General features: G+C 43.9%; 1 protein-coding gene across 3 annotated transcripts in view; it reads right to left on the bottom strand.

Annotated features, from left to right (window-relative positions):
* Window positions 1-23457, bottom strand: part of EYA2 (EYA transcriptional coactivator and phosphatase 2) — a 132389-nt gene that overhangs the window by 74054 nt on the left and 34878 nt on the right. For all 3 annotated transcript variants that reach the window (XM_060277284.1, XM_035122411.2, XM_035122412.2), the window contains exons 2-4: window positions 11495-11613; window positions 5749-5797; window positions 4739-4881 (exon numbers count right to left, since the gene is read on the bottom strand). In XM_060277284.1, coding sequence (XP_060133267.1) covers window positions 4739-4881; window positions 5749-5797; window positions 11495-11603 — 301 coding nt within the window. In that variant the 5' untranslated portion in view covers window positions 11604-11613. The remainder of the gene's footprint in view (window positions 1-4738; window positions 4882-5748; window positions 5798-11494; window positions 11614-23457) is intronic.

Raw genomic sequence — 23457 nt, 5'->3', positions numbered from 1 at the left:
TTCAGGGGCCTAGAATATATAATACATTTTGAATTTTTGAATGAGTTACTGCTTCCCATGATGCCCTACAGCAGGGGTTCCCAACAAAATTTTCTCGAGGACCCCTCATCGAGCCGCTATTGTGACAAGGACCCCCATTAATTCCTAATCCTAAAAGACAGGGTACCTGCGCAGTAGCGCACAAATGAAGCTGACACGCGCAAAGCATCTTGAGGAGGTGAGCGTTAGTAGAATGCGCGCGCTGCCTCTTTGCAAAACAGTAGTGTTTGTAAAGCGCCACCTAACGGCGTACAGCAGAACTACTGCCTCTATCTAATTCTAGTTTTGCGCTAGACTCTGCTCATGCAGGAAGCGGCCAAAACAAAAAATCTGTTATCATACAAAATATATTTAATATAATTTTTATTCTAATAGCATCTTGCGGACCCCTCTGGCATAGCTCGCGGACCCCTGGGGGTCCCCGGACCACCTGTTGGGAACCACTGCCCTACAGAATCTGTCCTCCGAAATCCACGCAGTGAATTTGCCTCAGACATTAAATCTCAATTCAGATATCTGGGACCTTATGCATAGTACTTGGTACCAGTTGCTGGAAACCACAGGAAAGGAAAATGCTCTTAAGTCCTCTTTGCAGGCTTCCCACCGACATCTGGTTAGCCACTTTGAAAGCTAGATGGGCCATTGGCCCGATTCAGCAGACCCTTCTTGGTATGTTCATATGACTTAACATGTAGTCCAATGGAGCCTGGATAGTTTAGTTGGTTAGAGCGCGGTGCTGATCATGCCAAGGTTGCAGGTTCAATCCCTGCATAGTCCTGCATTGCAGGGGGGTTGGACTAGATGATCCCCAGGGTCCCTTCCAACTCTGCAATTCTGTGATTCTATGTACATAGTAAATGGAATTTGTTTGGCTCACACGCAATATGCCGGGTTCACATGCTTTTTTAGGCCTGATCCTGGCTCCAGTTCCCAAAAAGCAAAAAATAAGTATCTGTCAGGTGTAGCCGTAAATAAAAGCCCACTTCGATCAAACTTTCTTCTAAACCATGGTTTCAACTGATCACAAATGAGCAGCAGTAAGCCTCAGGGTTATGTACACCTCCTCCCCTTCTCTTCCTTTCTGCATTTAAAAGCCTTTGTGTTCACTTCTGGCTGAAGTACTGTTGTTGTTTAGTCGTTTAGTCGTGTCCGACTCTTCGTGACCCCATGGACCATAGCACGCCAGGCACTCCTGTCTTGCACTGCCTCCCGCAGTTTGGTCAAACTCATCTTCGTAGCTTCAAGAACACTGTCCAACCATCTTGTCCTCTGTCGTCCCCTTCTCCTAGTGCCCTCAATCTTTCCCAACATCAGGGTCTTTTCCAAGGATTCTTCTCTTCTCATGAGGTGGCCAAAGTATTGGAGCCTCAGCTTCACGATCTGTCCTTCCAGGGAGCACTCAGGGCTGATTTCCTTAAGAATGGATAGGTTTGATCTTCTTGCAGTCCATGGGACTCTCAAGAGTCTCCTCCAGCACCATAATTCAAAAGCATCAATTCTTCGGCGATCAGCCTTCTTTATGGTCCAGCTCTCACTTCCATACATCACTACTGGGAAAACCATAGCTTTAACTATACGGACCTTTGTCGGCAAGGTGATGTCTCTGCTTTTTAAGATGCTGTCTAGGTTTGTCATTGCTTTTCTCCCAAGAAGCAGGCGTCTTTTAATTTCGTGACTGCTGTCACCATCTGCAGTGATCAAGGAGCCCAAGAAGTACTATTTCCCCCTAGGAACACTGTATTATTCCAACTCTCTTTAGTTTAATGTTAACCAAAATATCAAAACCATGGTTGCGCTATTTCAAAATACCAAAATATTATCTAATAAAAGCATCTAAGTTGGAAACAGTGAGACTGTACACAGAGGAACACAAAAAAGCATATATATATATACTATGAAAAAAAGTGAAAGCAGAAGCTTTTGATTCTCTTCCTCTCACAGTCAAAAGAGACAAGTAGAAGACTGCGTGTACCAGAGGCACCAAAGTTCGGAGATGGTCCAATTGGGGTCCCAGTCTTTTGAGCTTCTAAGTAAGTAAAGCTCAGGTGCCTTTCATGTGTTAAGTGAAGCATGTGGTCCAGCATTAACCCCCAGCACTCACGAAGCATGCAGCAACCTTGCCTGTTATTATCTCGTGTGTGTGTGTGTGTGTGCTAGTCTTCCTACATACTCATTTATTGTTTTTATTATTATGTCACACATCTTGTGTTTTTATGTTGTAAAAACCATCCGTGGATGAAGCTTGTTGTACAGGCAGCGACTATTTTAGGCGCGTCCGATACAGTGGTACCTCTACTTACGAATTTAATGCGTTCCAAACGCACATTTGTAAGTAGAAAAAATTTGTACGTCGAATCCCATAGGAATGCATTGGGAGAAAAAAATCGTAACTAGAAAAAATCCTATCTAAACTGCATCCAAGATGGCGGACGGAGCTCCATTCGTAAGTAGAAACATTCGTAAGTAGAGGTACCACTTTATGTGCATGACTGTGAATGTGCGCATTGCGCCGAACCAGGAAGTGACCCTAAAACGTGACAGAAATTGTCAGGGCGGGGGCAGAATGGTGTGCTTGAAGCTTTTTTCCGATGGTATTTCACTAATACATGTGGTGCCTTGGAACATAACCCCTGCGTAAATTGGGAGTTGCCTGCATAAATTTACTAAATAATAATAATAATAATACTCATCTCCCCCTTTGGTTCTTTCCCACTGCTATCATGCATAATGCATTACGACACGGTATCCTCAACCTGAGTCTGGTGGTTGCTCAGGTATTGCACCGGTTCTCTTGCATGATAATCTCCAATTATTCAGTACCAGCCAAGTTCTGATCTACTCAAAGTTTGTGCGCTTGGATCAGATCATGCAAACGCTACTTCCAGCTACGACAACAAACAGCAAAAGACTACAAGAAGTGCTTCAGATGCAGGTTCAATGTTTTGTCTTCCATTTCCACTCTTCTGAACTGCTACTGCAAGTACTAGTTTTACTACACCTATAGTTATTTTATCATGCAGTGCGCTGCACATTCCAGCTTTCTGGCCATTTCTGTGATTTTGTTTTACCCCCCCCCCCAACACTATGCCCTTTACACGCTGAAAAATCATGCACATTACTCCATGAACGGGAAGTTCCATTGAGAAAACAAAAGGAGACCTCAGCCTTCCAAATACATCTAACATGATCTCTGTTTGTACAGGATGAAGCGTGGCTGTTCTATGCTGTGAGCACACAGGCTCTGAGCTGCTGAAAACAGTAAGGCAGGGTCTCAAAACAAACATCTGCTCTCTATTAATTTTGCTACAGCGTATGTCTGAAAATGCACACTGCATCTGTATGAAAAATATAAGTAGTGCCATCATCTAGAGTTTGCTGTGCTTTATATAGAATCTCTATATAGAATCCCGTAATTGTAGAGTTGGAAGGGACCTTGGGGGCATCTAGTCCAACCCCCTGCAATGCAGGAATATGCAGCTGTCCCATGCCAGGCACAAATCTCTTGGCTGGCCAACTACTGAACATATGTCCCCCAGTAACTCAGATTACAAATATTCCATGCCACCAGTATCCCATACCACTACTTAACAGGGAATGGCGACCAATTTGTCTAACCCTACCCTCTTAATATGCAAGAACGTCTTCCTTAAATAAGGTGGAACCTCCTGATTGACCACCCTCTCCACAGCTTCAGAGCATATGTGTTGACAAAGTCAGAAGATGCTGTCTGCTTGCCTTTTCAGCTTAATAGTAGTAATTGATGGCGCTCTGCATTTTGATTTTTCTACTCCTAGTCCTTATACCAGGGGTCCCCAGACTATGGTCCGCGGGCCAGATGCGGCCCAATTGGCCTCCCAGTCCGGCCCGCGACGCCCCCCGCCGCCCGCTGCCGCCGCTTGCTCTTACAGCGCGCAGCGCGGCGGCGCACTTCCAGATTGGAAAAAAACGCCCAAAATCGTTTGTGCACATGCGTATGGGCCTCTCCCGACCCAGAAGAGGTCATTTCCGATGCACTTCCGGGTCGGGGGAGGCCCATACGCATACATACAAACAATTTTGGGCAATTTTTCCGACCTGGAAGCGCGCCACCGCGCCAGTAAGTGTGTGTGTGCATGCGCATGGGCGCGCACTCCGCTGCCCTCCAGCCCGCCGCATGATCGGCGCAGCGGGCACCGGCCCAAAGCCGGGTAAGTCTGGGGACCCCTGCCTTATACCATGATACTATGACCCACTGTTTCTTCTAAATCTGTGTCTCTTTTAAGATGATCTGACCCATGCATTCAGTGAACATGCTGGGGGGGGGAGGGATCTAACTAGTGGCCATGCTTCAAACGTCACTCACAGCACCCTCTGGCAATGCAACTAATGTTCATGCACACACACACACAAGGTACAATACAGCTCAGTGCACAGTGCATGGTTGTGTTTCTCTGGTCTACTGAACGACAGAGGAAGGCTTATGCACTTCAACCCATGAAACAGCCACCCTAACAGCTGCTGATACTCTTGCTATATTACAGTTGTTGTCCGGACATTTGTAAAATGAAGCAAGGGCCTATAAACCAGAGGTGGGGAACACACAGGCACTAACATCTAAGCAGCCACAACTCCCATTAGATTTCCAACCCAGCTCTACACAACATGTACTGTTGTTTCTTATTCTTGAAAATAAAAATGAAACAGCTAGCACACTACTCACTGTAGGAAGGTATTCCATAAGGTTGGCCAGGCGGCGGATATGCAGTATAACCAGAGGTTTGCTGGATTCCTGCACTATACTGAGTTTGTCCATATGTGGCCATCGTTGGGAAAGATGGGACTGTTACTATATGGGGATAATGCCTATTCAAAAGAAAGAGGGATAAATTAGGACAAACCATGGATGACTTCGACAGTTAAATTCTAGTTGACATGAAAAATTATATATAGTATTCTGCTAAAGCATGCTTTTAAACAATTATTTCAAATCACTCCCTTTCTGAACAATCAAAGGAACTGGAGCAGGGCAGGCCTATGGGGTTCCTTGCCTGAAACCATGGGGGAACTGCTTCTAGTCAGGATAAGACTGTACTGAGCTAAATATTTGTGGTATAATGCAACCCTGCTTTTTTGCAAGACACATTCATGCTTGCTTTTTTCAAAATTTGACGTGATTGTTATTGTAACACTAAAAACAGCTTAGCTCAGACATCATGCAAAACCATGGTTTGTGACTGCTAACCATGGTTTGGATTCCAAACGATGAATTGGGCTTCCAAGAACACCCCTTGGCTTTCATGTGAACATCATGACTGCCGAGTAAAACAGGAGCATCAATTTAGAGGAATTCTCTTCTATGTGAACAAGAAGAAAGGGGAATGTTTATTCTAATCTGGCGTTGGCTGTAATGTGCCAGCAATATTCTTCAGAGTTATTATGCAGATTTGTACACACGTTTAAGGCTGCCAGCCTAACCTCACTTACCTGGGAGCAAGCCCCATTGAATTAAATAGAGCTTACTTTTGAGTAAACATGGTTAGGATTGTGCTGTAATCAACTAGCAGCACAAACCTAGGCGTGTCTACTCAGAAGCAAGTCCTGCTGAGTTCAGTTGGACTTACTTCAAGGTAAGCTTAAGATTATAGCCTAAGAGTTCTTGTTCTTGGTGAAAACCCTAGAAACAATACACTTATTTTGACAACAATCACAGATTCAGTCAGGCACTCTTACTTTGTAGTGTAGAGATGTAGAGAACGCTGAGGCACAGCTTTGGAGTTGCCTACAAAAGAAAACAAACACAATAAATCACATCAACTATACTTTCCAGTGGAATAGCCACGTTAGTCTGCAGCAACTAAAACAAGAGGGAGTCTTGCAGCACATTATAAACAAGTGACATAAATTTTCATTGACTACAGTCTACTTCATCAAATGCATATATCTGTAGATATACAGTATATCACTGTGCTTCATGCACTGTTTGGGCTCAGGGACTCTAAATTGTGTGGTTAGAAGAGAAGGGAAGAAAGCTACATTGACCTGAGTTATTTTCATGTGGAGTGACTTTACTAGCCTATGCCACGAAAGCAATGCAACGCATGAAAGACTCCAAATTCTGGATGATTGGTCCTGAAATAAAGGAAGTACCAAAGGCTAGGAGGAAGATGAAAGATATCCTGGGTCCATGCTCATGTCAAGAAAGTGACACGCTGATAGAAAATCAACATTTGGCAAGCCATTTAGCAAAACCAGAAAGGAGAAAGTGCCAGGATAACAAAGGGGCATTTTCAAAGGAAAGCAGAACTTCACTGGGTCACTGGTGTCCAATGACCTTCATCCAAGGACCACAAAGAATCTCGCAAGGGAAAAGTCAGAACCCCTAGTTAACCTCTTTTACAACTCTGGGGGGATGGTATGGCCATACCACTCCTCTCCAGCAACTGTATTCATGACTACTAGTATTCGTAGTTCAAAAGCCAAATATATTTATTAGGATGCATATGTTCAGATTGATTTTTGGTTTCTAGCCTTTAGCATCCATTGCCACATTGATTTGCATCTTTATTATGCAATGTAAGGGCTAGAAGCTAAGGAAACCCAGCCAGATGGATGGGGTATAAATAATAAATAATAATTATTAATTATTATTGTGTATTTACAATATATTCCTTTAAAATCTAGATACTTTCACCATGAGCAATGGCACCACCTAATACTGGATCCATAGCAACCTATTATTATTATTATTATTATTATTATTATTATTATTATTAAAAATGTGTCTTCTTCTCTTCTTTGGCGATCACTCGTAGCCGAGTAAGATTGCCTTCCATAAACACGGTTTTAACAATGAAACAATAAAAATAACAATAAAAATGTGTATACTGCCCTATGCCCGTATACACAATATACGGTTCACAATATAAATTTACAATACTGCAAGCTACTGCATGGGGGCAGGAGTCTTACAAAGTGTCAGTCAAGGCCAGAAATCGAATTTTGCATTCTTTGCCTTGCTTGAGGAGAGAGTGGGAATGTGACAGCTAAGTCAGTTCTCCCACCCCACTGCATGTTGGAGGAAGAACACTGGCAGTGGGGAGGGAGCCTGCTGTACCTGTGAAAGTCCTTGGTGCAATGTAGAACTCCACGCAATGAACGGTTGTAGATGTTTGCGGAATTCTAATCGCATGGTGGAACTGAACACCAAAACAGCCTTAGGAGGGGGAAGACATTCCCACGCTGTGTGAGGTCCAGAGAACCCCCATCAAACAGAGTCATTCCCAGAAGGTGTTATGTGGAATGCAGCATTGTAACGTACCTGAAAACAGAAGGTTCTGCACTGTCTCGCACACATTAAAGAAAAAAATATGTACGCATTACTGTGCTCTCAATAGCATGGGGCAATAGAACAACGACCGTGCAGGATGTGCCCCCATAGCCAGAAGATGATTGTCCTCATTAGGAAGTCGTCTAAGATGAGACAACCTTCAGTTTATTCAGCAATTCATAAGATAGTGAATTAAACATCTCCGGCATGTTTTATTTAATGAAATATGCAAATACATTGAAAATATAAAGAAATAATCCTATGGGCTCACGTAATATTGTTATTCTGTAAAGCCTGCGAGAACATTTCCAAAATATCTGGCGCATGTTTCTGCAGAGGAAGATTTCTGTATCCTTTTGCTCGTTCTCAATTGAAAATTATTCTCTGAGTATTATTTCATTCGCCTTTGATGCTTTAATGACTTTTTCTCATTACTTAGAATTAAACAGAGCATCACCTATAGAAATCCATCAGTTATCAGTTAGCCTTTCATTTCTCAGCGTGAGAGCAAAGTTCCTGGACCGAATGACCAGAATATACTAAAATTTCACATCATTTCCATTACTCCTCTTCAGGCATTCGGGGGGGGGCATGTGGGCTTAAAGAGGGGAGGGGTCAGGGACACGCATGCAAGCACTGTCGCAACAGCCCCACACGTGCAAGCTCAACTTCAGGCCTTAATGTATTGAGAGGAAAAGTCTGAAAGAAGATTTTAAATGCCTTTTTAGGGTTCCCAAGACGTTAACCTCATCGTACTTTGAATCCTTTTTCAGGCATTGATATCAGATAGGCCGGAGTGGTGCTGTTGTGAATGGGGAAATTGAGGCTAGGGCTTGTGTGCACACCCCTGTTTGATTCACACAATACAGAATCCAATGTCATGAATAGGCTATTGCCTTATTCGCTCTCTATTCTCTGCACTCACCTTTTGTTTAACTTTATTAATTATAAAAGAAAAAAGCAACTTCAGTAACCGATAGAGATACAGTACATCCCTTTAACCAAGAAGTATAATAATTTTTTTTTAAAAAAAATGTTTCATATGGGAAACCAGTAAGATAAAGCCCAGAGTATGAAATAAAAGCCTACAATCTTACAAAATATGTGGATTTAAATTGTAAATGTTTTAGCCAATTTACTGATCAAGCCCATTTGGCATTAGCATGGATCAATTTTCGCTGTCATTTAAATTGACAATTGCTTCATCTTTTTATACCTGATCAGCCTCTGATTCTTGTTGTTGTTGCCATATCCGTCTTTATTTATTCATAATCCCTTTCAGCTATTTTAATTTCAACAAAACATTCCTTAAAAGTTTAAAAAATAAATAAATTACTCCCTAGTGCTGTTTAGCAGTTCAATACCTCATGCAATTAAAATTCTGCAAGGTGTTTTTTTTTAAGGGGGGAGAATAGATCTGTGATTGCTGCCACACACACACACACACACACACACACACACACACACACACACACACCCTGTTGTGTCCCTGAGGGTCTGGGTCTGCACAGGTTGTGTCCCTGAGGGTCTGGGTCTGCACAGGCTGCCTACACGATTTAGAACCCTGATCACGGCAAGTTCTAAAACCAAAATCTCCAAAATACAGCAGGCACCCCACTTCAGACATTCCGCCCCAGTGCAAGGATAGCGTATGGGTTGGGTATTGGGGACTACAATGTTGGGGGTGGGGTGGGAGTGGGCATACCTTTGCTTTCCTGGTCCACACAAATGTGGACTGGTCAGTGAAAGGCAGAGGTAGGTGGGAGGAAAGATTAAAATGTTCCATTTCCTGGTCCTGCAGCAGTTTGGGGCTCTGCACTAACCTCTGAGTAAGACAAAAAAAAAAGCTAACACAACACCCCAGGCTACGCATTACATGCTATGTGTAGTTTGACCCTCAGACAACCCATGGGGTCCTGCTGGGAGCCACAGCTTCTCCAGGTCACATCCTAGCATCTGGGTTTGCCTCTGGCACCTCCCAGAGCCTGCCTGCTAAGCGTCGCAGAAGCCCCAAGAAAGATGTTGCGAGCGAAGGGTTAATCGCTACGGTTAATAAGCTAGTGCCTTCTGCCAGCCCCGCTTCAACAGGAAGATTGCCGAGGCCGGACCGCAGCAAACAATAGCTGGAATTGTACTAGCGAGAACTAGTTCAGCGGCATCATCCGCCAATAATTTTAAAAACAGATTTAAACATTCTTCCCCCTCCCCACCCGCCCCGTTCTTCTTCATACTGTCCAAGTGAAGGGAGAAGATGGGAATTGGGAAAGGCAGATAAGTTTCCATCCCCTAACCTCAACTACCAAAAGAATGTGCCCTTAGTACCTGCCAAGTTGGAAACTTCAGACCACAGATTTGACAGTGTGTGAGAGAGAGGGGGGGGGGGGGAATAAGCATTCTGCAATGATAACAGTGTCAGCGTCCGCTTTCCGATCTTTAAAAACATACACCAAAGCAGCGACAGCAGCACACCCTCCAACTCTTCACAGATGAAAAGCAGGGGGCCACTTCAAAGATGCACGACTTGTGCGTTCTCCACTCCCTGCGAAAAAGGCAGGTCTAGGGATGTTGAAGCCAACAATGGATCCAGCTGCACACAAGGGGACAGATGAAAACTGAAACGCTTTCATCAACGTTTAACAAGCGGGAAAGGAGAGGAAGGCGTGGATAGCAATGAAGCAGTGCACTCAGATTTTGTGTTTAGGTACATCTGTCTTTGCATGCATGTGCAACACACCGAGAGATTTAACGTTTAGAGACCTGCAGTAAGGGAACTAAAACTGAAGATGTGCACGGAGGCCAACATGCCTTTTCCAAAAAGGCATGCTAACGTGCCCCCAAAACAAAAGTTAGGACCTGTGATTTACCAGGGGAAACAGAACTAGAAAATTGGAACCATCCCTTGTAAATAGGGAAATTTGGAGCGGGTGGCGCTGTGGTCTAAACCACTGAGCCTCTTGGGCTTGCCAATCAGAAGGTCGGCGGTTCGAATCCCCATGGCGGGGTGAGCTCCCGTTGTTCTGTCCCAGCTCCTGCCAATCCTAGCAGTTTGAAAGCACACCAGTGCAAGTAGATAAACAGGTACTGCTGCAGCAGGAAGGTAAACAGCGTTTCTGTGCGCTCACGGTGTCCCGTTGCACCAGAAGTGGTTTAGTCATGCTGGCCACATGACCCAGAAAGCCGTCTATGGACAAATGCTGGCTCCCTTGGCCTGAAAGCGAGATGAGCGCTGCACCCCATAGTCGCCTTTGACTGGACTTAACCGTCCAGGGGTCCTTTACCTTTACCTTATAAAGCCCAAGGCCCAAATCGGAAAAATTAGGACCAAGGTGAGCAAAATACACTCTTCAAACCCATTTCCTTTCTAAGTTCAATTAGAAAATATAAAAGAATCTAGGCGGCAATCCTGTCATTAAAGATGCAAGTAGGTCAGATAGGAGAAAACAGCCATAATAATAATAATAATAATAATAATAATAATAATAATAATAATAATAATTTATTATTTGTACCCCACCCATCCGCCTGGGTTTCCCAAGCCACTTTGGTGGCTTCCAACAAAGATTAAAATACAAGCCAGGGTAGTATCAAAACAGTCAGATCCACACCCATCATGTGCAACCAGGAAAGCACTTTGAAGCTGGTCTATCAATTGCTCACATCCAGGCTGACTATTCTGACACTGCTGCTTCCTCTAAGTGCTTCAAAAGGTACAAGGAAACAAAAGCAACATCGAAAATAGCCCTTATTTGGTTCATCTTGGCGCGCTGTTGTCAACCCTGAATGTTAGCACCACTGCAGTACCTGGGTTGATTTCCTTCCCTTCCTTGTATTATAAGAGGAAATGCTGTGGGAAAGAGGAGGAAATTGAACCTGGAGCCTCATATGCATGCAAATCTTACATCCCATCATTAAGCTGCACCACTGTTTGAACATCTTCCTCGTTGAAAACTGAAATAATTGCCAATGCAATCAATAGGAAATCCAGTAGGTTTGGACAGATGCATTTAAGAGTAAAAGTCCAAGCCCTGATTCATACAAGCCAAGGCCATATGTCTGTTTGCCCTGGTCTCTCCCCCCCCCCACTCTACATACACACCCATGGCTAGGCGTCTAAAGTTAATAAACCATGAACAAAAACTGTCAGCTTACCTTCTATGTCATCTGGAACCGTGGCATAAGTGTTAGAAAGGTTAAGCTTCAGAATGTCAGGGTGTTCTCTATTTACAGTCAAGCTGGGTGATGTCACTAGATCTAGCATTTCCTTATACCTGGAGGAAAACAAAGGGGGGGGAACTCAGATAATTTATTCATTAATTATGCATGCTCGCTAATGATTCCAATTTTTTTCTCCCTAGGAGTAAATATTAAAGCTGATTTCCAAAACCCTGGCTTCATATAAATTCTACATAAACAACATTCACACAAAAAGTTTTCGGCGAAGGGAAAATGCGGAATTAAAAACCGAGCAGCCGCTTCCCTTGGAGATTACGCCCATCTGATTGAATGCTTTCCCGCTCATCCTGGATGTTGCCATCAGAAGATTACATTTATGTGTTTCTTAAAACACCATGAAGAACAAGCAACACGTTTTAGGATTGTCATCACCGTCCAATGCGCACAGTGGCTCTGGGTAAGATTCTGAGTCACACAAATGTTTTGCAGCAAGAATGGAAAGAGGAGACACTCAACAGCATTATACAGTTATGGAATATTGAAGGGTAAAGAAGCTGTTACATGGGATAGGTCCTTGTTGATCTTAATGTCAGCAATACTGCACACAGAGTGCTTAAATATTGTTGAAATCAACGGGATTTAAGGAGACGTTAGCTTTAGCAGGATTGCAGCCAAATGCATTAAGAGACTCGCTTGCTGAAAGTCGTTGCATTTCTTTGATCGGTTTGCTTGATGGCAAATCAAACTTCTAAAGTTAGCTGATTTGGAGCAAGCTGGCCCCTCACATATTGTTTGCTAAGGAAAACTGAAATCTTCAGATGAGGCCAACAGCACACCAGCCCCCTAGTTAACAATTACGTTTACTTGCAGGTGCACTTTGAGGATGGGGTGGAGAATGATTAGAGAGTAGTTGCTGTATCTTGGACTAAGTTGGTTCTCTGAATTCTCACGGCCACAGTCATTGCTATCCCTCTCTCAATGCTTCCTCTCTCCTGCTTCCTCTATCAAAATTAGCAAATTAGTATGGCCACTTATGGTTCTCCCAAAAAGAGGAAACACATCACCAATTAATGAGGGCACAAATTTATCATATGCACAGATGCAGATTCAGAAATAATTACTATAATTTAAACAGAAATGCTTTATGGGGAAAGCTGTGATGTGCCTGATCAATCTGCTGTTTGGGTGCTGTTAACAGGCAACTTCAAAACTCTCTCCCCTCTTATGATTCTTTGTCTTTAAACTGGGCTTAGAATGGAAGGCCCTTCAAATAGAGGATCATCCTTGGAGAGCAGAACACATGACTACCCCTATAGAAAATAGGAGCAGATGGTACTACCTGGTACCAACTGAGGGATGGATTTGGACTAGGGACCAGCACCAAACACTCTATGAAGCTTTGAGTAAGGTAAAGAGTAAAGGTATGGGGTTGCAGCACTCATCTCGTTTCAGGCCAAGGGAGCTGGCGTTTGTCCACAAACAGCTTTCTGGGTCATGTGGCCAGCATGACTAAATTGCTACTGGTGCAATGGAACACCATGATGGAAGCCAGAGTGCACGGAAACGCCAGTCACCTTCCCGCCACAATGGTACCTATTTATCTACTTGCACTGGTGTGCTTTTGAACTGCTAGGTTGGCAGAAGCTGGGACAGAGCAATGGGAGCTCACCACTGTCACATGGATTCGAACTGCCGACCTTCCGATCGGCAAGCCCAAGAGGCTCACTGGTTTAGATCACAGTGCCACCCGCGTTCCTGAAGCTGTGAGTACAGTTACTGTTGAGTGAGTCCATTTAGCGAAGTCTATAGACCTTGAGTTGGTTTTAGTCACCCAGTTTAGCATATGATTACTGCAAGTCTAAAAATGTAACCAACTTATTATTATTTTCATTTATGAATCGCTTCCTGTGGGGCATCCCAAAGCAATTTGCAATAATATGAATACCCAGAAGTCTACCAAAACATAAAATATGAGGGAAAAGATGGGAGCAAGGCCTCCTGACCTCCTAGTGACTTCCAAATTAATGAAATTCACAAGTCCGCATCCCCAATCTCCCCCAAGTGTTAGCCAAATCATGGCCCCTCTAATCAGGATCTCCTAAAACAGTAGTTAAGGGTGACCACTGTGAAAAGTTGAAGTCTCCTTGTAATTCACATACAAATTTATGTTATGCACAAAAATCCTCATTTTAAAATTGTCAATAGTATTCATGGGATTTCCCCAGACTACTGTTACTCTTAATAGCTTGACATTTTCAAGATGTCTGTCCATTATGCTGTCCATTCAAGGTGGTTGCTTTTTCTTTCTTTCTCTCTTTTTACAATAAAAAATAAAAAATGATTTGATGGTGATCAATGCAAAGTTCACAAGGAAACTCATTGCTTCTGCTGCTACAACAATAAGCAGGTGGTATTGTATGGAATAAAGGATTGTTTACTGATGCCAGCAAATATCAGGAATAGTGAAACTGATTCTTACAAGGTCGCCATTTAGGTTCTGAGCATTGAGGATGCCAATACAATTGCAGAACATTCTAGAAATAAAGTGCTAGGAAAAGCCAAGGGAAATTTCAGTGGTGGTAGTGAGCTCTGAAGAACTGGTAAAATTGTGCCAGTTCACCGCATGAACTGGATCACATCCAACACCCTTTCCCCCTGTTACGTCATATCGGCTCTCTTAAGGTAAACATCGGTTATGTTATGGACTGCAGTTATAACACTGATTATGTTGTCCACAGACCGAGAGATCTTTGCTATACTGTATCATTTTGGGGGCTCTGCATGAAGTACTGTACAGTCATACCTCGGTTTAAGTACGTTTCAGTTTGAGTACTTTCAGTTTAAGTACTCCGCGGACCTGCCTGGAACGGATTAATCCACTTTCCATTACTTTCAGTGGGAAAGTTCACTTCAGGTTAAGTACGCTTCAGGTTAAGTACAGACTTCCAGAACCAATTACACTTATACGCTTCAGGTTGAGTACTCCGCGGACCTGTCTGGAACGGATTAATCCACTTTCCATTACTTTCAATGGGAAAGTTCGCCTCAGGTTAAGTACAGACTTCTGGAATCAATTGTGTACTTAAACCGAGGTACCACTGTAACTGCATTTTGCTTATATTAATGGATAGCATTGGTACATGCCTGAATTCTTCACCATATGAACAGGGCCTACTGGATTTATGTAGCCTAATATTAAAAGGACAACTGAGGTTCCATTGACCCTGTTCTTGAAAAGCTAAGTCAGGGATGAACGTGAAGAAGCAACAAAGTGAAGAGATTCAAGTCTGTCTGAGAGGACACATCCACTGCTTTGGAAATCCTCCCCCCCACCCCCACCCCAGGTCTCAGAAATACACAGTGTTCTGCAGTTATTTACATTTTGTTTTGTTTCTTTATCCCGTTTCCTTAGTTTTACAAGTACAAAACTTAAAACCTTGAAAATATCTTGCTCCCTCCTGAACAAGCAACCAAGTTCTCCCGTGACACTTAAACTGAGAAATCTGCGGAACAATGGCGGCTCATTCATAGCTCTTGGAAAGGTAGAATGGACCATAGCGCCACTAAATCAGGCAAGCAGGTACCAAAGTCCAATTATGCTTTTGAGGATTCCAAATGTTGCCATTATTGTGACCGGGGTCCAATGTCATTACTCCTGTTGTTGCAGCAGGTATTAAAGCCATATCACGGCACTGCAAAATTGTTCATTCTTGTATGTCCACAAAGAAATCCTGAGTTCAGAAGTCTGAGAGTGCAATATGGCAAACCTTGCCATACCAATATGAAATTGTTGTCCCTGTGAGGCAGTGATGAAGAGAACAGAGGGACCTAGGAAGCAGACTTATACCGAGTCAGGCCATTGCTCCATCTAGCTCAGAATGGTCTATACTGACCAGCAGCAGATCTCCAGTGTTTCAGGCAAGAAACTCGCCCCACCTAACCTGCGGATGCTGGGGATTGAACCTGGAATCTTCTCCATGCACAGTGGATAATCTGCTACTGAGCTATGGCCCTTCCCCAAAAGCAATCCGTTGCTAAGAAGCCATTGCTAAGAAGCATTCCACATCTAACTCTGGATTTTTCTGGCTTTCAATGCTGGGCAGTTTTTTCACATGGCTGTGCAGTAAGTCATTCCCTCACTACGCACAATTGCAAATAAAATGAACCATATATCGTGGATCTCTTTGCTTTGCATTGCTGGGATATGCCAGAGTCTGCTGTGTAACAACAGAGATGGGCGCAATGCAAGCTGCACAGGAAAAGATCTAGACGTGCATTGTCTCCCCCAATTCTGCTCTCCTTTTCGCAGCTGTACAGAGCAGATTGCACCATTTGTTAGCCCTGTCGTCACTCCGCGTCCCCCGAGGCTACAGCATTAAGGCAAAAGCATGACTGTGCTTTCAGAAGAGTGCTCTGCAGCAGTGTCAGGGAGCAGAACTTGGGAGATGACAGCTGGGCAGTAGGGGAAGTGGAAGAAGGGAGGGGGGAAACTTCAAAAGGCTCCCACTGCTGCTAAAGGATTAAAAGCATATGGAAGGTTCCAAGTCAGGGCCTGAACCAGCTCACCTTTCTATTTACCCCGTGAGCTTTTGTTCAGCTACCTAAGCTGCAGACAACAACTACCTACTCAGAGATAAAGATCTAACATTCACAGCAGAAAGGTAGCAGCTGGCATAGCAGCAGCCATGGAGAATGCAGAAAGAGAGAGAGAGGGTAAGTTAGCAATAACTAAGTATTTTGTTTTGGAGAGACATCATCCTATTTTCCAGTTCCTAAAGCGGACAGACAAATGAAACTTCGTTTCTAGGAGCAATACACAGAGTTGCTCCTATTACTTAAGAATCAGGCCTTCTCCAGGGACTGCTGACCTGTGGACCTCCAGGTAAAGTTGGTCTCCAACTCCATCTGCCCCAGTGAGCATGGTCAATGTTCAGCAGTGTTAGAAACTCAGTTATTTAGGCTCCTTGAACCAGGGTTACAGAATGCCTAGTTGCCATTTTTGGGCCAGACAGCTCGAAAGTTGTATTTTTCAATATGACTTTTTGGTTCCTGAAATGTCATGGATATAATTCTACAGGGTGTGTCGCTAGTGTGTGAAGACAGTCAAGGTCCAAGGATCCCCAGGCATGCACCTCCAGATGGTGGAGAAGTCAGGCCCGGGCATCTTCACTTGGTCGCAAGTGTTCGATAGCCAGGTGCAAAATGCGCCTGGCGAATTTCGAACACTGATGTTCAGGTATGGTGGGACTTGCAGTTCTGTAAGATCTGGAGGGCTACAAGTAGCCACCCCGGCCTAGTCAATGCAAGACAGGGTGGTCCATGGGGAAAGCCATTTCCCATGAAAGCTTTCTGTACATTCCAGGAAAAGTTTAAATGTGCACTCACTCTCACACTGGCCCTCCAGCAGAATCACTGTAGTTTGGTGGCAGGAAGAGAATATACCTTGCATGAAGGAAGTCTCCGCTTCAATCCCAGCATCTTCAGCTTAGGCTGTAAAAGACACTTGACTGAAACCTTGGAGGACCACTGCCAGTCACTACAGACCATTCTTCCACTCTGGGCCCCCAGATGCTTTTGGACTACATCTCCCATCATTCCTTGCTAACTTGGCCAATGGCCATGGATGATGGGAATGTAGTCCAACAAACGCCTAGCGACCCAAGGTTGAATAATGCTGCTGTAAACAAAACTTAGCCAGCTGGCACAATGGCCTTTGTGATTGATAGCCAACATTAACAAACACATGGTTTGTGTATGGTCAAACAAGAGGCAACACATCTCTGAACCACAACTTGCAACAGGCCATAACTCTTCATTTACCCCCTACCCCCCCAAAAAAAAATGTCATGAGGAGAAAAATCTGGATTGGGACAACAGCATGGGGGGGGAATTGGTCCTTCTCCCTGTGCTGTTTCCCACTAACAATCCCCACCCCACCCCAAAGCTGATATTTGCCTCAATTTAGTGGAATAGAGAGGTGAATCAAGTGTTTTCTATTATTATCTTTTATTTATTAAATTTGTATACTTCCCTTTTCCAAGGATCCCAGGGTGGTTCACAACATAAAAATACAAGATGAGAACACAACATAATAAAACAAAAACAAAAGCAAATCAATAACCCTCCTCCCACATACACATTCAATGAATGTTAATCAGCCCAAGGCCTAGTTACAGAGAAACATTTTTGCCTGGTGTCTAAAGATATGTATTGGAGGCGCTATGTGAGCCTCCCTGGGGATAGCATTCCACAAATGGGGAGCCACCACAGAAAAGGCCCGTTCTTGTGTTGCCACCCTCCGGACCTCTCACAGAGCCACATGAAGAAGAACACCTGACAGGATCTAGAACAGTTCACATGGGGAGAGCTGGTCCTTGGGGTATTGTGGTCCTGAGCTGCTTAAGGCTTTATAGGTCAAAACCAACACTTTGAATTGTGCCCGAAAACTAATTGGCAGCCAATGCAGTCAGGTCAGGATCAGTGTTATATACTTCAACTGCCTTGCCCCAGTGAGCAAAAATTCTGCACCAGCTGAAGTTTCTGAACCGTCTTCAGAGGCAGCCCTATGTATAACGTGTTGCAATGGCCCTTCATATCTTGTTGGATCCCAATCTCCATCTGTCCCAGCTATAATGGAAATGGTCAAGAGTTGTAGTTCAGCAACATCTGGAAGGCTGGAGCTCCCTCATCCCTGATCTAAACCCATCAGCACCCTGAACCTATTCATGTGTACTAAGAAGTAAGCCCTACTGAGCTCAATGTGGCTCATTTCAAAATAAGCACATACAGCAGGCACCCCCAAACTGCGGCCCTCCAGATGTTTTGGCCTACAACTCCCATGATCCCTAGCTAACAGGACCAGTGGTCAGGGATGATGGGAATTGCAGTCCAAAACATCTGGAGGGCCGAAGTTTGGGGATGCCTGACATACAGGATAGCTTAGTTGGTAGAGCATGAGACTCTTAACCTCAGGATTGTGGGTTTGAGCCACACGTTGGGCAAAAGATTCCTGCATTGCAGGGGGTTGGACTAGATGCCCCTTGTGGTCCCTTCCAATTCTATGATTCTAGGGCTGCAGCCTAAGGCAGCTCAAATACTTGAGTAAGGCAGCTCAAACACTCCGTCTTTCAGCTTACAAAACCCCAAGTGGGCCATCATTCTATTTGCACTGCACCCCCAAATCCACAAGCGCATGATATACTAAAATAAGGTCAGAGACTGACTATGGAAATAAACAACGAAGTATTAACATGGCCACCAATTTCTGCTTCTAGTGATAATTATTTGGTGGGTATTTTACTAGGCTTACTATGTAGTTGTTGTTGTTGTTTAGTCGTTTAGTCGTGTCCGACTCTTCGTGACCCCATGGACCATAGCACGCCAGGCACTCCTGTCTTGCACTGCCTCCCATAGTTTGGTCAAACTCATGTTGGTAGCTTCAAAAACACTGTCCAACCATCTCGTCCTCTGTTGTCCCCTTCTCCTAGTACCCTCAATCTTTCCCAACATCAGGGTCTTTTCCAGGGAGTCTTCTCTTCTCATGAGGTGGCCAAAGTATTGGAGCCTCAGCTTCACGATCTGTCCTTCCAGGGAGCACTCAGGGCTGATTTCCTTAAGAATGGATAGGTTTGATCTTCTTGCAGTCCATGGGACTCTCAAGAGTCTCCTCCAGCACCATAATTCAAAAGCATCAATTCTTCGGCGATCAGCCTTCTTTATGGTCCAGCTCTCACTTCCATACATCACTACTGGGAAAACCATAGCTTTAACTATACGGACCTTTGTCGGCAAGGTGATGTCTCTGCTTTTTAAGATGCTGTCTAGGTTTGCCATTGCTTTTCTCCCAAGAAGCAGGTGTCTTTTAATTTCGTGACTGCTGTCACCATCTGCAGTGATCAAGGAGCCCAAGAAGGTAAAATCTCTCACTGCCTCCATTTCTTCCCCTTCTATTTGCCAGGATAGTAGTATGTAGAGGAGCAGGCAAAAGGGGGGGGGTGTTTCTGGAGTGGCTTTTGACTGAAAATAAGATTCCAATGTGGAATCAAAGACCCATTAGCAGAATGAGACATAATGATGAAAAACTGTGACTGAGAAAATGAATCAAAGCAGGAACTTCAACGATTTAAGCCAACATGGAAACTACCATTGAATAGGCAGAAGTTATATAAATTTAAAATGGCAGGTACGAGCACATCCCATTGCAAACAATTATGTCTGCAGATAATTGAATTCAGATGCACTCTGCTATCTAGTTTCATTTATATTCACTAAGCTACATAATTTATATGCAAGTACAAAGTCATTAGCCTCTGGCTCTGGAATTATGTATTGAAGTACCTTGTCCCAGGTCACACAGCGAGTCAACAGCAGAACTGGAAATTAAACCCAAGAGCCCCAAACTTTGTGCCTCCCCAGAACATTTTTCATTTAAATGCTATAAAAGCAAACTTTGCAGGACTAGTAAAACATCCTGTCATTTCATAATTAAAAGCCATCCTGCGATACACAACAGGAGATTTTATTTGCCTCATAGTAAATTGCCTGGCTTGTACTAATAAACACACAGGATTCTTTCATATACAGTATTGGAATCCAGATCAAGTTGACTTGGGATTCAACTGCTTGTGTTGACCATGCCAAACCCACCGCTAGGGCTACTGCAGGTACCATAGTATCAGAAAACAGGGCCTGGATTGAACGTCTCACAAGTCCCAAGGCTAGGGAAATGCAATGCAAATTTACAACAGTAAATTTCACTGCTGCATGTAACCAGTACCAAGTTTCTCCATGCCTAGAAAAAAAAAGGTTCACCAGCTGAATTTCAGCCTTTTTTGCAGCTATTCAAAAGGCTGCTGCAAAAAGAAAAAGTGGCAAACATACAGGGTATTAAGCCTGATTACAACCTGACTCAACCTTCACATGCTGCTCTGAATATACCTGTATAGTTGGAGTCCTCAGATGAAGCCCTGTAGATTCTGTCTTATGTGTGTTGGGCAGGAGTGGGACATAGGGCATCAGAGTCCAATCCCTGCTTGATGCAGGAAATCCAGAGCTTGAGAATCTCTGAAAGGACTGCCCAGCCTCTAGGACATGGGTAGGCAAACTAAGGCCCATGGGCCGGATCAGGCCCAACTGCCTTCTGGATCCGGCCCACAGACGGTCCGAGGAATTGCCGTGTGGATTCCCAGCACGTGCGTTCTTTTCCTCTCCCTCACACGGCGGCGGTGGCACCCCTCCCCTCCCCCCTCCTGGCTTCTCCCCGTCCTGCCTAGAGGAGGAAGGGGGCTGGGCTTTGTTGGTGCCAGCAGCAGCAGTGCTCAAGCGGCCGCCATTTTAAGCAGTCCCTCTCTGTAGCCCTTTCGCGTATTGCTCTTTGTCCTGCCACTGCCAGCCCCTGCTGCCCGCAAGACACAGGTAAGCAGCCACCAGAGCTCATGGTGCTCTTGCACCCCTCCTAAAAAATTGTCTGGCCCCCCGCAAGGTCTGAGGGACAGTGGACCAGCCCCCTGCTGAAAACATTTGCTGACCCCTGCTCTAGGTAATTGATTCCACCAGCAGCAAATTTTGTGGAATCTTTCCACCTGCTAACACTGTCCATTGAATGGACCAAAATCAGGAGGAGCTCTTTAGCTTTTATTTTGTGTAACAATCCCAAAGTGTATATGTGAATTAGGGACCACTCTTTCCATCTAAGCATCGGTTCTAAGATCAATGTTCTCTGTCACAGATTAGAGGTGCCAATAGCATCTCAAAGAAGAAGCAGACTCACTCTTGTTGTTTGCCCCAGTAATTCAGAAGGCAAAAAGGTCAAGTTAAACATTCTAAAAGTCTCAAATTTGTGGGAGATTTTGCAGTCAAACCTAACAATTCATATTTATGCCTGTTAGTAAATGAAGGAGTTAAGGACCATAGAACTTTAAATTTCTAAGGAGACATGGCTAGGTCACACCCCCTCACATTGGTGAGGAAGGGAGTAAGTAAGTAAGGAAGGAAGGAAGGAAGGGTTGTATCCTGTTCCTTTCTCCCTTTCTCTTCTTTTTGAACAATGTAACTGACCAGATGCATGAGTCCAGCAGTCCCTGCCCAGACTCCATTTCTGAAGATACCCTTTTCATATTTTGTACACAATAAGTTTTTACCTGTGTTGTTTTTGCTGTACATTGATTGATGCATAAATGAGACCCCTGATTACTGTAAGTAAAACATTTAAACTTACTTAGGTTCGTAGTCTATTTGATACCACAGAGGCTCTCTTGATGCAGGCATTCAGCCCTTTTTTCTTTTATCGTTTCCCACACACACAGGACTGCAGGATTAGCTTGTATTCTCCAGTTACTTCCCAACAAAATTCGGTCTTCGATTAACAAAGCTTTCGAGCTGTGTTTCTTTGCAGGGACATCTAAATGTTGCACATCAAAAGGCCACCTCATATCAGTCCCAAAATACTACAGCTGCATGCTTTGCTCAGTAGATCTGTCAAATGAAGCTATTTTTGGGAGGCTACTTTACTTTTCACCATTCTTTAGAAGTTACTTTACTTTCTGATGCCACTTCAGCTTTGCATGCCAAGCATGTGATCTACCATCGAGATGCAGCCATTCCCTTACTGGTGTACACACAACATACACATCTGCTATGTGAACACTGTGCAGAAGCTATTCTTTTCGGAATGATTTTCCAAAAAAAAAAAAAACACAAACACAAACCTGAACTGGAGTAAATGCTCATTTTTGCAAAACTAACCATTTATCAAAATGACAATGATCCCCCCCTTCCTCCAAGGTGACCCCCCGGGCACAGTTCCACAGACTGTTTATGCTCCTGAGCACTAGCTGTCTACTGCTGACATGACCAAACTTAAAACCCCATCAGATTGTTGGGTTTGATAAGTTCTTTGTTAATGCTTTGTTCAGGCCTCAGGGTAAGAAACAGATGCTGATTCTCTTAAGCATTCAGTAAGTCAGGTCCTTCCATGGTAAGGAGGAGGAAAAGAAAGGATCAGAGAAGAAAACATCTAAAACTTTAAAACACTGAGTGGCAATCGTATTAGTAAGGTGAGATAATAAATACGGGCAGGCTAGGGGAAAAGACAAGGTTTCCCTTCCCAAGGCCTTCTAGCTCAGAAAAATAAAATGAAGTCCGTTATAAGGGGGAAGAGCCAGTGGTGTGAATATCTATCGATGACAAAAAAAAGACATGAGAAAGACACTGTAAAAAAAGATGTGAATGCTAAAACTACCATAATAAGTTTAGTTTCTTTATTCTAAAACCAACACTCAGTAATTCAATTTAGAAAATAGTCAATGCATTCCTATGGGATTCAGCTTTCTGATGCATACTCCAGAGATAAATGAAACTGTGCCCTCAGGTCCCATCACGGTCCAGCCATCATGGTTGATAGTCAGGGATGATGGGACTTGTAGTCCTGCAACATGCAGTGTGCACTGAGCTTAGCTACACCTGCCATACTTTATTGGGGTAAACAAACAAACCCGTGTTGCAAAATACGAGTCAGCAATATTAAAAGCCAGAAACAATTACAATGTGAAAAGATCAGCCTTTGCCTACCTGACACCCTCCAGATGTTTTGGATTACAACTCCCATCAGCCCCAGATTTCTGCTGATTGGAGGTTGTAGTAGCAGTTTAGAGCAGATATAATCCTGATTTGTCTGCCATTATTTTTCCCCCATTGGGAAAAAAAACACAACCCCTACGGTGCATCACTAAGCTTCAACTCGCCTTCCTCTTCAACCCTCCCTGCTTTTTCAAAATATGCCATTTTATTCCATTCCTTCAAACGACTAAGCTGGAAGGGGGCAGAAGAGGAGGAAATGGCGCTCCCATTGCCATTTAGCACACCCCACCTTAGCAGGGCCTCACTTGGTTTTCGCACACCCATTTCACCTGTCAATATTTACTTCTATGGAGCAATTGGGA

Source organism: Zootoca vivipara, chromosome 7, assembly GCF_963506605.1.
Source record: "Zootoca vivipara chromosome 7, rZooViv1.1, whole genome shotgun sequence".
Classification (NCBI taxonomy): Eukaryota; Metazoa; Chordata; class Lepidosauria; order Squamata; family Lacertidae; genus Zootoca; species Zootoca vivipara.
This window is presented reverse-complemented; position numbering and strand designations above follow the sequence as displayed.